The sequence below is a fragment of the Scyliorhinus torazame genome, chromosome 19 (genome assembly GCF_047496885.1).
Source record: "Scyliorhinus torazame isolate Kashiwa2021f chromosome 19, sScyTor2.1, whole genome shotgun sequence".
Taxonomy (NCBI): Eukaryota; Metazoa; Chordata; class Chondrichthyes; order Carcharhiniformes; family Scyliorhinidae; genus Scyliorhinus; species Scyliorhinus torazame.
The window spans coordinates 118,384,959-118,399,816 of NC_092725.1; the positions used below are offsets into that span (position 1 = coordinate 118,384,959).

General features: G+C 42.4%; 1 protein-coding gene across 2 annotated transcripts in view; it reads right to left on the reverse strand.

The window, feature by feature from the left end:
• Window positions 1-14,294, reverse strand: part of LOC140396463 (zinc finger C3H1 domain-containing protein-like) — a 69,796-nt gene extending 55,502 nt beyond the window's left edge. For both annotated transcript variants that reach the window (XR_011936545.1, XM_072485109.1), the window contains exons 1-5: window positions 13,792-14,294; window positions 8,878-9,282; window positions 8,730-8,800; window positions 8,359-8,590; window positions 4,986-5,221 (exon numbers count right to left, since the gene is read on the reverse strand). Coding sequence is in view for 1 of the 2 variants with exons in the window: in XM_072485109.1 (XP_072341210.1) it covers window positions 4,986-5,221; window positions 8,359-8,590; window positions 8,730-8,800; window positions 8,878-9,282; window positions 13,792-14,266 (1,419 nt within the window). In the remaining variant the exon portion in view is untranslated. The remainder of the gene's footprint in view (window positions 1-4,985; window positions 5,222-8,358; window positions 8,591-8,729; window positions 8,801-8,877; window positions 9,283-13,791) is intronic.
• Window positions 14,295-14,858: the final 564 nt, after the last annotated feature.

Consider the following 14,858-nt stretch of genomic DNA (forward strand, 5'->3'; position numbering starts at 1 on the left):
TCAACATCAATCTGCATTTAGATTGAATTAAATTTACCGTTGGACAACAATTTTAGTTTATTTCGTTTTTTTTTTTTAATTCATACAAAACTGCATGTCCAGTATACTGTGAAAATAATACATACAAAATTTAAATGCTCCAGTTGATGGAGAGCTGCAGCTATTTTAGACATGACAATGCTTTTCCATTAAGCTAAGCACTTAACAAAGACAAGAAATCACACAAAGGAAGGCATGTCTTGCTATTGGCTTATACAGCTTCTTTTTCAAAACATCTCTTCCGAGGCGATGTTGCATTTTAGTCAGCAGCAAAAATGGTGCAGGACATGATCTCAAAGAAAGCTGCCCATAAGGATCTGCTGATCACTGTGGTATGGATTTCTCCTTTCCTGACAGCATTTAAAAAGTTAAGGGCATCCAGCAGCAGAGATGCCGGTCAATAGGATAAGCAACCAATCACGCTGAAGCGTTCTCACATAGGAAACTGTTAAAAGTATTGAATCCTTTCACTTAATCAAGTAGCAAAATATATATATATTTTAAATTTAGAGTACCCAATTCATTTTTTTTTTCCAATTAAGGGGCAATTTAGTGTGGCCAATCCACCTACCCCGCACATCTCGGGGTTGTGGTGGCGAATCCCACTCAAACACAGGGAGAACGTGCAAACTCCACACGGATAGTGACCCAGAGCCGGAATCGAACCTGGGACCTCAGCGCTGTGAGGCAGCAGTGCTAACCATTGTGCCACCGTAATGCCTAGTAGCAAAATAAATAATCGACTGTTTAATATTGTGCTGTAATGTTAATCCAAAAACTTAGAAGTTTTATTTTGAAAGTGCGAAATTTTAGAATAATGGAGATTTGACATTGCACAAATATAACATGCGCTATTCAGTGCCAGTGAGGATGTTTAGCATTCTTTGTGAAGTTAGTGCACCGTTAAAATCGCCATTAAACCACGGGGCGGCATGTGGCATGGGTTAGCATTGGGACTGCGACGCTGAGGACCCGGGTTTGAATCCTGGCCCTGGGTCAGCATCCGTGTGGAGTTTGCACATTCTCCCTGTGCCTATGTGGGTTTCACCCCACAAACCAAAGATGTGCAGGTGAGGTGGATTGGCCACTTAATTGGAACAAAAAAATAATTGGGTACTGTAAATTTAAGGAAAAATTCTCAGTTAACCATACCAAGGCATATGTGATTAAAAGTTTTAACAGTGATTCTAACAGCATGGAAGTTATCAATTCTGATTGCAACCTGGGGGTACCTCAACAGCTTGCTCTCCAGAGCAGTGTAAAATCACTGATAGCAACTTTTGGAATTCTGCATTATTCTGCACGTGTCCAGATTCCTTCAGCTGCTGTCAGTTTCAGCAGAGAAACAAAATAAAAATTGACAGGACGGTAGAATTACAAAAACTGGGCAATAATTTGCTCCATCCACGTTCTGTATTAAAAGCATTCTCACTTCTCAAACAGTATGATATAATTGGGTAGAATTTAATCTGCTTCCTCGATGTGAAATGAACATTACAGGAACAGCCCAACTTTCATTTCTGATCCACAGAAATTACACTCAGTTTGAAAATCAATTCAAATGTGTAAAAAGTGTAGTTATTTGAAACAATGCTCAAATTTGAAGTGGATTTACACGTTTCTACTGAATTAGATTCAACTGTCTAACCAGGGATCAGATGGGGTCATTTATTATTTGACAGCCGAATAATGATGTCTCAAATATTTAACCATACACAAACACCCTCTTCCTCCTCTGTTCTGAAGCACTCACTTACACAATGAAAATATATTTGCATTTTCTCTCTCCATCTCCAATCACTTCCAAACCCATAACCCTTCGGATATCTGCACTTGTTAAATTCTGGTGTCTTTGACAAGGCTAATTTTAATAACTCCACCAAGGTGGCCATGCCTTCTGTTGCCTCGGCACCAAGATCTGGAACTCCCTTCAGAGATTGCTCCGCTTCATTTGCCTCCATAAGGCACTCTCTGCAACTCCTTCGGAACAGATGCTCAATGAGGAATCCTGGAAATATTCTACAATACATGGAGTCCCAGAGAAGTACATACAACCATTGCACATTGCAGGCATGTGCAAGGAATTCCAGACAAGAATAAGAAGCAGTGTGCGAGTTTCAACAGTAAAGCTGGATTACAAAGATTGGCACACAGCTCCTTCCTCTTTCTTATTGTCATGGGTTTTCAAGCTGAGCAAGATGGAAAATGGCATGGTCAATGATGTTTAGAAATGTCATTCAGCTGTGCTGGGGATGAAGAGAACACGATTGAGCTGGAGAAAAGTACACAAAGACAGTGGTATTAAGATCAGTAGACCAATCTCTGGACTGTCAGTTTGAGCCTTGGAAAGAGAATCAGTGAAATTGTGACGATTGTGGGTGATAGCTTTGAGAAAGTGAGTAGCTTCAAATAGGGTAGATGTCAACATACAAGTCAACCTTTAAAGCCTTGAAAAATCCCTCCAAATTGGGGGTAGACTTACATGTCAACCATTGGTGTGGATGGGGCTGGTTGGCATCCTTGTCATTTGCCATGTGGTGCCTGTTCTGTGGGCAGGTCTTAAAATCCGACACATCTTTGTTACACAGCCTGTACTGTCTAGTTAAGCCCTTCCACCCAGTTATAAAGTTCTGAAAATTTAAACATACATTTAATGGGGTGAAAAACTGAGACTAACTACTAATGCATGTTCAGCAAGGCAGGGGTGGATCCAAATTATACACAGAATATGTGCAAAAACATAGTTTTTGGGGACAGATAGGGAGGTCGTTTTATATACCTTGATCTACGGTACCTGGAGTCAGTGGTGGCAAAATGGAAATTAAGCAACAGATTGGCTCTGGTTGGAATAATTAGAAGGTGTGCTGGGGAGTTTTATGGGATAGAAAAATATCACTGAAACTGAAAAGAAGAATCTACAAGACAGTTGTGAAACTGGCCTTGTTATAGTGTAGAAACCTGAACATCAAGAAGAGAGGAACAATGACGCAATACAATATGGATGGCTGTCATATTTTATTTTTCATGAATGCAGAGATTGGATTGGATTTGTTTATTGTCACGTGTACAGAGGTACAGTGAAAAGCATTTTTCTAACAGCTCAACAGATCATTAAGTACACAAAGAAAATATATAATGGGACATAACAGGGCAACACAAGGTGCACAATGTAACTACATAACATCGGCATCAGGTGAAGCATACAGGGGTGTAGTGTTAATCAGGTCAGTCCATAAGAGGGATCTGGTAACAGCGGGAAGAAGTTATTTTTGAGTCTGGGAGTGTGGATTAACAAGAAAAAACAAAAGCAAGAATCAGCACATCAGGAGTCAATGGAGATTGTGGGAGCACTGAAGGAAATAGTCGAGAAGAAGTTAAAATGGTACGGCCATCCAATGCAGAGATAGAGAGGAAATGTGGTGAGATGAGTGATGGGAAGAAGAGGAAGATCTAAGATCAGCTGGAAAGAAGAAATAGCAGAGACTTAAACACAACAAGCTAGAAAGAGGAATGAGTGACAGGAGTGATGGTAGGGGCTGGTTTAGCACAGTGGGCTAAACAGCTGGCCTGTACTGCAGAACAAGGCAGCAGCACTGGTTCAATTCCCGTACCGGCCTCCCCGAACAGGCGCCGGAATATGGTGACTAGGGCCTTTTCACAGTAACTTCATTGAAGCCTACTTGTGACAATAAGCGATTATTATTAGGAGGAAAAGGGTGATCAAACAGCATTGTTGCGACCCCATGTAAAATGGGAGAAACCTAGAATCCTTGAAATATACCTTTTGGACAAAGCTTTTAGCCAGCTGACCCAATAGCTCATGTGGCTGGCTGTCATATTTTATTTTATGATGCTCCTGTGAAGGACCTTGGGATGTTTCATTACAAATAAGTTGTTGGGTTCTGTTGAACGGTCTTCAACGTGAATATTAACTCCGCTTCTCTCTCCATTGATGCTGCCTTCTCGCTCCATTAATGCTGCCTGGCCTGCTCAGCATTTTGCTTTTATTTCAGATTTTCAGCATCTGCAGTATTTTGCAATAAGCTATTGTTCATACCCCATACCACAAAGCATACACTGGCGCATGACTGAAACAAAACGTGGTTCATTCCTAAAACAGTAAAAACCTGTGATAAAGACTGTAATGGTACACCTAATCTATGCACACTAAAATTTCTACAAAGTATGTCTGCTTTTACTTTCAATGCTGTATATAGGAGTACATTCAATTGTTAACAGGAACTCCACAATTATTTGACTGCAGAATTTTAGAATAAGAAACATTTGAGTCTGAGACGGTGGATTGTTTTACACTTACCTGGTTGCATGCCATACAAACTAAATAAAGCATTTTAATAAAACAAATAGATAAACTACAATTCTCGTTTGGATATGGGGGATGGATTGCCAACGCATCTTCATTTAGGTTTCACTTTTGATCAGAACAGCTTCAGCATTAAATTTATGCAAGTAGTCAACATTGAGTTGAACGGGGGCAGCACAGTGGCGTAGTGAGTAGCATTGCTGCATCACGGTGCCGAGGTCCCAGGTTCGGTCCCGGCTCTGGGTCACTGTCCGTGTGGAGTTTGTACATTTTCCCGTGTTTGCGTGGGTTTCGCCCCCACAACCCAAAGATGTGCAGTGTAGGTGGATTGGCCGCACTAAAATCGCCCCTTAATTGGAAAAAATGAATTGGGGTTTTTTTTAAACATAAGAGTTTAACGGTATAGGGAAGTCTGGCTTGCATTTCCAATTATACAACAGATAACTCAAAACTGAAAATCCAACTTCAATTCTGAAACAGTAAGTCATGAATTAACATAGGGACTAATAATTAAAGCAATAAGCATACAGAACAAGGCAGTGCACAGCATTGGTGACACCCAAGAAAACTGTATCAAAATCACCCCAGGATAAGTCAAATGGTCTAAGCGGTCAAGTCTTACCTTGCTACCAGACCTTCTTTTTCCTCCCACAAGTTTCATAAAACGATTGTACTGCTCCTCCTGATTGGAGAGGTCACGAATCTTTCGGATTTCATCCTCACGTTTTTTTCGCTCTTCCTCTTCTAGTTGTTTTTTCTCCTCCTCTTCCCTTTTTTGCTTTTCCTGCTCTTTTTGCTGCTGCAACTTTTTCCATGCTCTCGTTTTCTGCCTTCGCAAAACCTGCTTTGTAGCAACAGCTAAAGATAAGAGTTACAAAAAGGTTAGTGGTGTAAATACAGCACACCAAGTTCATATAGGCTGCTTCCATTATAAATATGGATAAGAGTTTACAATGAAAACACAAAAGCATAGCTAATGGATGTTTTAATATGTGGAATTATTTAGATCCGCTCACCCCATTCAAATTATGCCTCATCTTTAGTCTGATTTTGAGGGCCCCCCCCCCATTGCTGGTCTGATTTTGCCCCCCCCCACCCACATCGCCCCAACACTGCGATCTACACTAAAAACTCTGCTAATCATTCACAGCAAGCTCCTTGGCTGTGCCAGATTGTTTCCTTGAATTCCTTGCCACCAAAATCGAAAATCCTTCTATCCCTGCACAAATACTTGCTCTGGAAACTCACTTATAAATGCCCTTTCAAATGCCTCAAACTGTCTAACATTTCATAAGACTCAGTAATTCTGAAGCTGTCAATCCAGTTAACTATTTCCTCTCCCCACCTTGTTTTAATGTCCCCAGTAAAGCTTTGTCTGCTCACCCTGGCCATTCTCCAGGTACAAATACCATCTTCAAGGTTGCCCAAATCGACTGAACCACATCAAGCACTGGGGGACTATTCGCTTTAGTCAAATAATGCAGTCTTGCTAAATAATGCAGTCATGCAACTAAACCGAGTCAACATTCAAGATTGGGCTATAAGTGGCAAATAACATTCATGCCACACAAATAGAAGACAATCATATTCAGCAGAAGAAAATCTAACCATCTCCTCTTGATATTCTACGGCAAGTAACTCACCGAGCTCCTCAAAGCATCTCCACAAGACATGTCAGGATGCTGATGGAATATTCTCCACTTAAGTTGAGAACTACAGCTCTAATAACAATGAAGGTCAGTGAGCAGGACAAGGTAGTCAGCTTGTTTGCACCTCACACAGCAGCTTGAACATTTGTTCCCTCCACAACTAGCACAGTGGCAGAAGTGTGTATCATCTATACAATACACTGCAGCAACTCACCAAGGTTCTTCAACAGTACATTCCAAACTAGTGACCTCTACCACCTAGGATGACAAAGGCAGCAGACATAGCAACATCACAGCGCTCGGGACCCAGGTTCAATTCTGGCCTCGGGTGACTGTAGGAATCGGCACTTTCTCCCAGTGTCTGTGTGGGTTTCCTCTGGGTGCCCTGGTTTCCTCCCACAGTCCATGTTGTTCAGGTTAGGTGGATTGGCCATGCTAAATTGCCCCTTAGTGTCCAAAAGGTTAGGTGGGGTTACTGAGTTACAGGGGTAGGATCAGACCTGGGCCTAAGTAGGGTACGCTTTCCAAGGATCAGTGCGGACTCGATGTGCCGAATGGCCTCTTTCTGTACTGTAGAGATTCTATGATCATCATCTGCAAGTTCACATCCAAGTCGCACACCATCCTAACTTGGATGCAGATTGCTGGTCTTCACCGCTGGGTCAAAATCCTTGAAGCTATGGTCTAACAGGAACCTGAGAGTACCTGTACCACACGGGCTGCAGCATTTCAATGCGACAGTGGTTCACCACCCGCTGCAAGGGTAATTATGGATGGGCAATAAATTCTGGCTTTGTCAGTGAAGTTCAAATCCCAGGAACAAATAGAAAACCCATTAATCCCGGTGACACGATAACTCCAGATCATATTGTCTACAACCCCAGATCGTATTCTCTACTACAAGTCCGCATCCCCATTTTTCCAACTTCCACTACATCCTGTAAGAGTATCACGCATGTCTGTAAGTTCCAAGGATGGCAACAATTCATTCACTAACCTCTTGCTGCTTCACCCTTTGCCCACCAACCCAAATATTTCAAGGTTTCTGACTTCCAGTCCTAGTCCTGAACCCACAAGCTTATTTTATTCCCTTTCTTGCACCCTCTATGTTCCTGTTGCCCAATTTCCTTCCCTTTAAACTGCTGACCACACAAATTATCTTCCTAGCTCCCATTGTAAATGGTTCCTTCCCCATAAGCATCATTTCCTTCCCTTACAAAACTGCCATCCATCCCATCAAAAATCTTCCCTCCTTCGCCTTTTCCTTCAAGCTCCAGAATGCATCACCTCCCAAATCCACATCCAATGTTTCCACAAATCCATGTTTGAATCTCTTCAATCAGATCTCCTCCCTGCCCCAAAATATCCCTAATCAAAATCACAAATAACTTCCGAAATGGTGACTGCGTTAAACTATTCCCCTTTATTCACCAATTTATTTGCAGACTTTGGCACGATAGCCAGAAGCCTTTCCACTCCCATCTAATGGGACTGCCTTTAGTTAATTTCAGTCTTACATTTACAATTGTAGTCAGAGCATCCCCAGCAATGGCTTCTCCTTCACCGCACCCCCCAGGCTGTTTGCCCCCATGTTACCTCGAGTATCATCCACCATCCACATGGAAATCCCTGCCTACTCTTCTTTCATGCCAGATTCCATCAATTTCCTGCTGAAATCCTTGTACACAAACCAGTGTATTCCATGTTCATCCAAATCTCTATCAGTTTCCTCACTGCTTCCCAGTATCTTCACTTCCCTACATGACTCCCACTACCTCAAATTTAAAATTCCCCAGTGTGTTTAAATCTCTTTTAGGGATTACGCTTTCCATTTTTTCAACTCCGACCACTTGCGCGTATCATCTTCTTTGCCATGCTTTCAGCTATCGGAGCCCATTGGGCTGGACTGCCCTCCCTAAACCTTTCTGCACCTTTACTTCCTTTTCCATAATACCTCTTAAAACCCAACTCTGATCCGTTACCTTTTTAGTTCAATGTCCATTTTTTGTCTAATGCAGTGAAACACCTTGCGATATATTTGTACATCAACGACACTATATAATGGCAAGTTATATCTGCCTCAACGCCATTTTTATCTTAAGATCCCATTTGATCACGACTTCTTTGTAACATTAATGGATAAAATAATAACTGAAGTAAAGCAAGCACTTATAAATGTGGTTTAAAAAAGAATTCTCATGACAGGCCATATATCAAGTAGTTACTAAAATGGTAAAACTCAATAAATGCTATCCGTTTACCCAAATACATCTACTCTCTAGATTTAAGAAACTGCATGTTCTATGAGTATTAAACAACTTTTATTTTCACAAATCTGAGTGTTACCTGCACTAAGAGGTTTTTTGACTGCTTGTTCTTTAGGGCTACTTTTGATTTTCTGCTGAGAGATTCTCGGTTTAGTCAGCTTCTCCTTGCTCTCCTTCATTACACATTGTTCCTTTTGTTGCCATTTCCGACTAGCTGACTGCAATGCAAGAAGGCGCAACTGGAGTTCTGACAACTCTTCCTCTTCCTCCTTCTCTTCCTCGAAATCATCATCCTCCACTCTGGAAATATCCTGTTAAATTTTACAAAATTAGTATCCCTACAATAATACCACTTATACCCTACTTCCAAAGTGATGCTGCTCAGATAGCACAAATAGAACTCTCCAATTGCAGATACTTTTACACAAAATGTGCTGAACATTTATTTACCTTGAAAGGAGATTCCACCAATAACCCTTTGCTATTTGAACTGGAATGGTCTGGATCTTTACTTTCACAATCTGAAAGAAAATACAGCCATGTTACTAGCAAATTTAGTTTTTGTCTAAATCATTTAATAAGGATGTGGTCTAAGTACCTAGTTTATTTGTTGCAGGCTCCAAAGGTTCGGAATTCTGGCCATCTTTGTCCTGGTTGATTTGATCCATCTCAGCTGGCGCACGTAGCTTTTGTCGAAGAGGTTTTATTTCAAATGCCTGAAAGGCTTTCACCTGAGGTTTCTCTGTGGATAACAACTGTGAATTGTTCTTTTCAATACTGTTGGCTTCCATATTAACATTCCCAGACGTAACACCCGCTTCCTCTTCCAGCAGGTTTTCTCCCTTTGTCGTTTGAGACATCTTTTCTTCTCTATTAAGACATTCCAGTTCCAGTTGAATCTCCTTATACTTCCTAAGCAGGTCTTCAAATGTCTCATCCATGTTATCTTCATTTCTATAGTAGTGAGCTGGTCTTCTTGATGGTGACCGCCCAAAGAATTTTGCTGAGTTAAATGTGAAGGAAACTTTCAATATCCAATAACTGAATACTCAAATTTCCGACATATCGCTGGAAAATGGAGCTATCAAAATCCTATGACCAGCATTTATCTACATATACAAATTTAAAAACAAGTAATGGAGATATAAAATGTGAGGTTTCTCATGGCGCACCCTCAATTTGGGCAATTCATGAACTCTGCAATCACCGTGGAGGCAGCGAAACTAAGAAACTGAGTTAACAATGCTACTGAGGCATGCATGATACCATACACTAATCAGACTAGGCTGTTTGCCTAGGGATAGGAGGGTAAGAAAAAAAAAAGCTAAAAACAGCTGCTCAAAGTAGCCCAAATTAAAAACTGAAAACAAAAACAATTTTTCAAAGATTCTTTCATGGGATGTGGGCACCGCTGAATAGATCAGCATTCATTGCCCATATCCAAGTTCCCTTGAACTGAGTAGCTCAAGAGTCAACCACATTGCTGTGCACCTGGAGTCATACATCAGCCAGACCAGGTAAGGATGGCAGATTTCCTTCCCTAAATGACATTAGTGAACCAGATTAGCTTTTACAACAACCGACAACCATTTACTCCAAATTTATATTGAATTCAAATTTCACCATCTGCATTCGAGCTTTTCAGAATCTCTGGATTACTGGTCTAAAAATGCGTTACCACCTTCCCCTCTCTTCTAAGCAATAAGCTGAAGGATCTTTTCAAATGGATTAATCACAGATGTCCAATCGAATGGTGTTTTGATAACTCATGACACAAAAGCGCTGCATGCAAAGGATGTTTTAATATTGCTTAAAAACACACAAACTGCATGCCAACTGAATTGTTTTCAATGTGATTAAAATTCCCTGTTAATAACATATATGCAAGCAGCTATTGAGCAAACTAGTATCACCAGGAGCCACATCGTTTTTAGATGTTTGATAGGCTCAAAGTCAGTTACCAATTCATAGTTCAAAAATGGTGTCCCACAAACTGATGGGTTTCTTTCCTTCCAAATCCACAAGTCCTCACTTGAACAGGACATTATCAAATATGTTACAGACCAGTGCAAACCCAGCACAGTTTCTCAGTTATTTAATCTTAAGACCAGAAGACATAGGAGCAGATTCATAGAGGCTGGTCCACCATTCGCTCACACAAGGAATTCACATTATTGGAAGTAAATCAGCTTTTCCACAATTAAACTATGATTAAACAAATAAAACTAATAGTTAATCAGAAAATGCTGGAAAAACATAGCTGACCAAGCATTAAAAATGGAACATGCTCACAAAGTCCAAATTAAATGCCCACCCTGGCCTCCATCTTAACCCCCCTTTCTTTCTGAAGTAAATGTGAAGCAGCCAAGATGCACACCATAGAATCCCTACAGTGCAGAAGGAGGCCACACAACCCATCGAGTCTGCACCACCCACTGAAAGAGCACTGTACATGGGCCCACTCCCCTACCCTCACCTAACCGTTGGATGCGAAGGGGCAATTTAGCAAAGCTAATCAACCTAACCTGCACATATTTGGACCGTGGGAGGAAACCCGTGCAGACACGGGAAGAAAGTGCAGACTCCAGTCACTCAAGGTGGTCATCAAACTCTGCTGCCCTTCATTACTTAAGAGGGCAAATGCATTCAGCAACTTCAGGTGTAGGATTTCAGCTCCACGTGCAGAACGGACACGAACTACCTTGAATTTATTCCAAGTGGGCAGCTTGCCATTTTCTTTTATTCTTCATGTTTTTTCGATCTACAAGACATTATTTCAGACACCCGCCCTAAAAAAGGTTTGAATAGGTTTTGTCACTATAGCTATAACCCTTCAATCACAATGTTGAATCGATTATGAAGAGCTAACCACACACACACTAAACATAATTTATATCTAAATATAGAAAAGTAAATTTCAGTTAACGCATAAAGTTAATCCATAAAAAAGGACTTAGTGAAGAAACAATTTGCACTGGAAACTAAACAAATAGTGAAACAAATTTGGCCCACTTGTATTCCCAGGTACATCCCAACAAATCATTCAAAATCTCAAAGTCCACGGTCACACAAGAACATATTTCTGTCAAATCAAATCTCCTACCATTGTCAGTTTATATGCAGAACTTCCCATGTAAAACGTATTGAAAACAAGTTGGATTACAAACTGGTATAGCAGGATATCTATGCTTCAAAAATCCAAAACAGGATATGGATTCATACCCACAAATCAATCAGTGACTCATGGTTAAAATGGTGAAGAGAAGCATCAGAACAAGAAATTTTCAGAAAATATTTATACACAACTATTCAATCTATTTTTGAACAATTACTGACCGCTGGACAGTCAGCAGGGAGATATGTGAAATCAAATGAACTGATTGATAGGAAATGATGCTACAAGTGACATCATACTTGCATTGTCCAAAACTTCCTGGAACTTGAGCATCACTCCACCAAAACCCTCCCACGAATATTTAGTTCCACAGACATCAAAACTAGTTTAAGAAGTGAAGTTGTTTGGGTTTCTGATGCCACTTAGACCATTACAAACTGTAGCTGGTGAGCTCCAATTCCTCATTCCCAATTTGTGCCATGATGCACATACCACAAAGAGAATGTGTTTGTCCTAAACAGCAGGTTGCAAAAATAGGCGATGAATGACCAGTCAGATACTGCAGCAAAAAACAGATCAACCCATTATTTACTGGGCCAAGTGAGTACCCAATTATTTATTTTTCACTTAAGGATCAATTTAGCATGGCCAATCCACCTAACTTGGGTTGTGGGGGTGAAACCCACGCAGACATGGGGAGAATGTGTAAACTCCACACGGACAGTGATCCAGGGCCATGCCGCCCGAGCCAAGTGGTTTCTACCATCTATCCTTTGAAAAGCACGATAAACTGATGAGAACAAATTTTCCCGAGTTTCATTTCAAAGCACTTGTGTACTTGGGGGCAAGTGGCTAATCCTATGGTTCTGATCCACTCTTGCTCATTTTTCAAAGTTTCACAAAACCAAGCATTTCATTGAGAATAATTGGATCAGAACTCTGACTCAGCTACAAGACATTCTACTTACTGGCAAGCTACTGACCAATCGTAGCTCTTAAAGGGAGACTGAAAGAAAATCAAAACCATCACTGAAGGGAAAAAAATGGATTCCTAGTGCAAAAGGAAAGTGATCACACTGGGTTTGATAACAGATAGTCAGAGAAATGAAACAAAGCAGCACCAGAATGCAAGAATGAGTAGCCGAATGAGTAACCTTTGTATTCATACTATTCCAACTAAAATTAATCACAAAATAAGAAAGCACAGTCAACTAAGGAAAAAGTCTCAAGATTAATACAATGAAAATGAGAATTCAACATTAACTGGTTAGCTCTTCATGCTTTTATGAAAATGTTAAAGAACGTGGTATTCTAGGTATGATCCTGGTAAACTTTGCTGTGCACCGACACTGATGCTGCAGCATATTAAAGTGAATTCTCAAGCAAATTTTAGCAACTTTGTCACTTGAGGGGAAGCAGAAAAATATAATTTATGGCATCACCAACCAAATATCCGTTACAGCGCATATCAGGTTATTACCGAAAAGAGAACGTTAGAACGTTCAAATTATGGTTTGATACAAGGAACCACATTTCCACAGTAAAGTAGATTAACGCAATCTACGTGGGTAACAATAGACGAAAGCCAAATTACAAAATCAACCATGATGCATATTCTAAGCCTGACATTGTGACACTAATTGCCACTTCAGCTTTGCTGAAATACCTTCAAAATATCTGTAAAATTTCTTAGATATTTGTCAAATAATCCAAATGCAAGGAGCTAAGAAATGTATGTCATGCCCATTTTACGTCGATTAATTGATATTTTCAGTCGTGTAGGCAAAGACACCACTCAGTATAGAAATAATCTGGCCACATCACAATATTAAGCCCTGTAGTAACGTGTACGCTAGCATAAATTGCCATTTCGCAAATAAATCATGAAGCTCATAAGTTAAACCAGACCATCAAATCTCTACTTTCCTGATTTCAGCTGAATGCGCCCGTCACTTGCCCTCGAATTACTTTACACCAGCCATCCGTGAAGATGGCTGTTGAATTCTCATACACGAAGGTCACATCAGTGGGATCCCCCAGACACACACTTTACAATCAATGAATGAATCCCCATTCAGGGCTCAACGGCAGCCTTACTCTTGAGCCATTACAGCATTATATTGTTGAAGGGCAGCCAGTAATCTAACTTTACTCTCTCGGTCAAACATAAAATCATTCGAGACCACCCCGATCTCGGTTCCGATCAGGCGCTGGCACCTGACCAGAGTCCGATGGAAGTGTCAGAGTGGGTGGGGTATTTTTTTTTAAATGATGTCTCATCGGTTTCCTCCAATTTGCTTCGTCAGACGGGCCCAGGCCTGGGGGGGGGCCATCAGAGGCCGGAGCCTCCGGTTAACGGGGAGGAGGGGGGCGAAGAGAGCGACGGCGAAAGGATACGTTTCCTGGGTGGGGAATCCCTGCGGATGTTGTTGTTCCCGATGAAGGTGGGCCCGGGCCCCGGTCTCCCTCTCTTACAGCCCCGAGGCCCTGGAGGGCCGGCTCCCGGGCAGCCCCCCCGGCCCCAGCGGCCGCGGCTCGAGCCTTCCCGAAAGCGGAAGCGACCGAAAGTGCAGTGGCTCCTCTCCCAGAAGTTGGAGCGGGGCGAGTCGCCGAGGAGGGCGGGGGGAGGAGGGGGCGGCGGCGGGAAGCCCCGGTACGGCTCCTTGAGCCGGTACATGAGGCCGTTGCCCGAGCCCTGCGGCCGGTGGCCCTTGGGGCCCGCGCCCCGGCTGTTGCTGAGCCTCGGCTTGGGCGTGGAAGACGAGAGGGACCGCGGGTCGGGGTAAACATTCTCGTCGTTGTCATCGTCGATCTCGCCGTCCTCCAGCTCGCCCTCTTCCTTGGGCGACAGCCGCTCGGCACCCACCTCCATGGCCTCTCCTGTCGCAAACTCCGTCACAGTCACCGGATGCGGATATGGCGTCAGCCGCGGGGGCGGGGCCTGCCTCCGCGCGCATGCTCCGCCCGACTTCCGGGTGAGGCTGTGTTTGTGGAGGGTGGCCGGCAGCTCCCAGTGGGAGAGGTTCCTCCTTCCTCCCGGTCCCGGAAGCGGCTGCAGCAGCCACTGTGTTCACTTTCAGACGACCAACCACGGTGTGGGCCCTGCTCTGTAACCTGGCCTGTTTCCCCCTCCATTCATTTCACAGGGGAGCTCCCTGTGTGCGAATTGGTTTCATCGTTTCCTCCTGGGGATGGTGGCTGTTGTTTCATTCATTGATTGTAAAGCGTGCGTCTGGGGGATTGTGAAAGGTGCTAGATAAATGCAAGTTAAAGGTTGACTTCCGGTGGCAGCTATGGAGTGAAAGGTCGCACATTTGGCAACTCCCGCTCATGGTGGTCTTTTTATGGCTTTTACGCCGGATTGTTGCAGGAATTTTGTGAAGTAAGGGTGGGGAAGCAGGAACAGAAGGTCGGGATCCCTCGTTATGGAGCTGTGCCTCAGGAAAAATCGGAAAAGGAGGAAT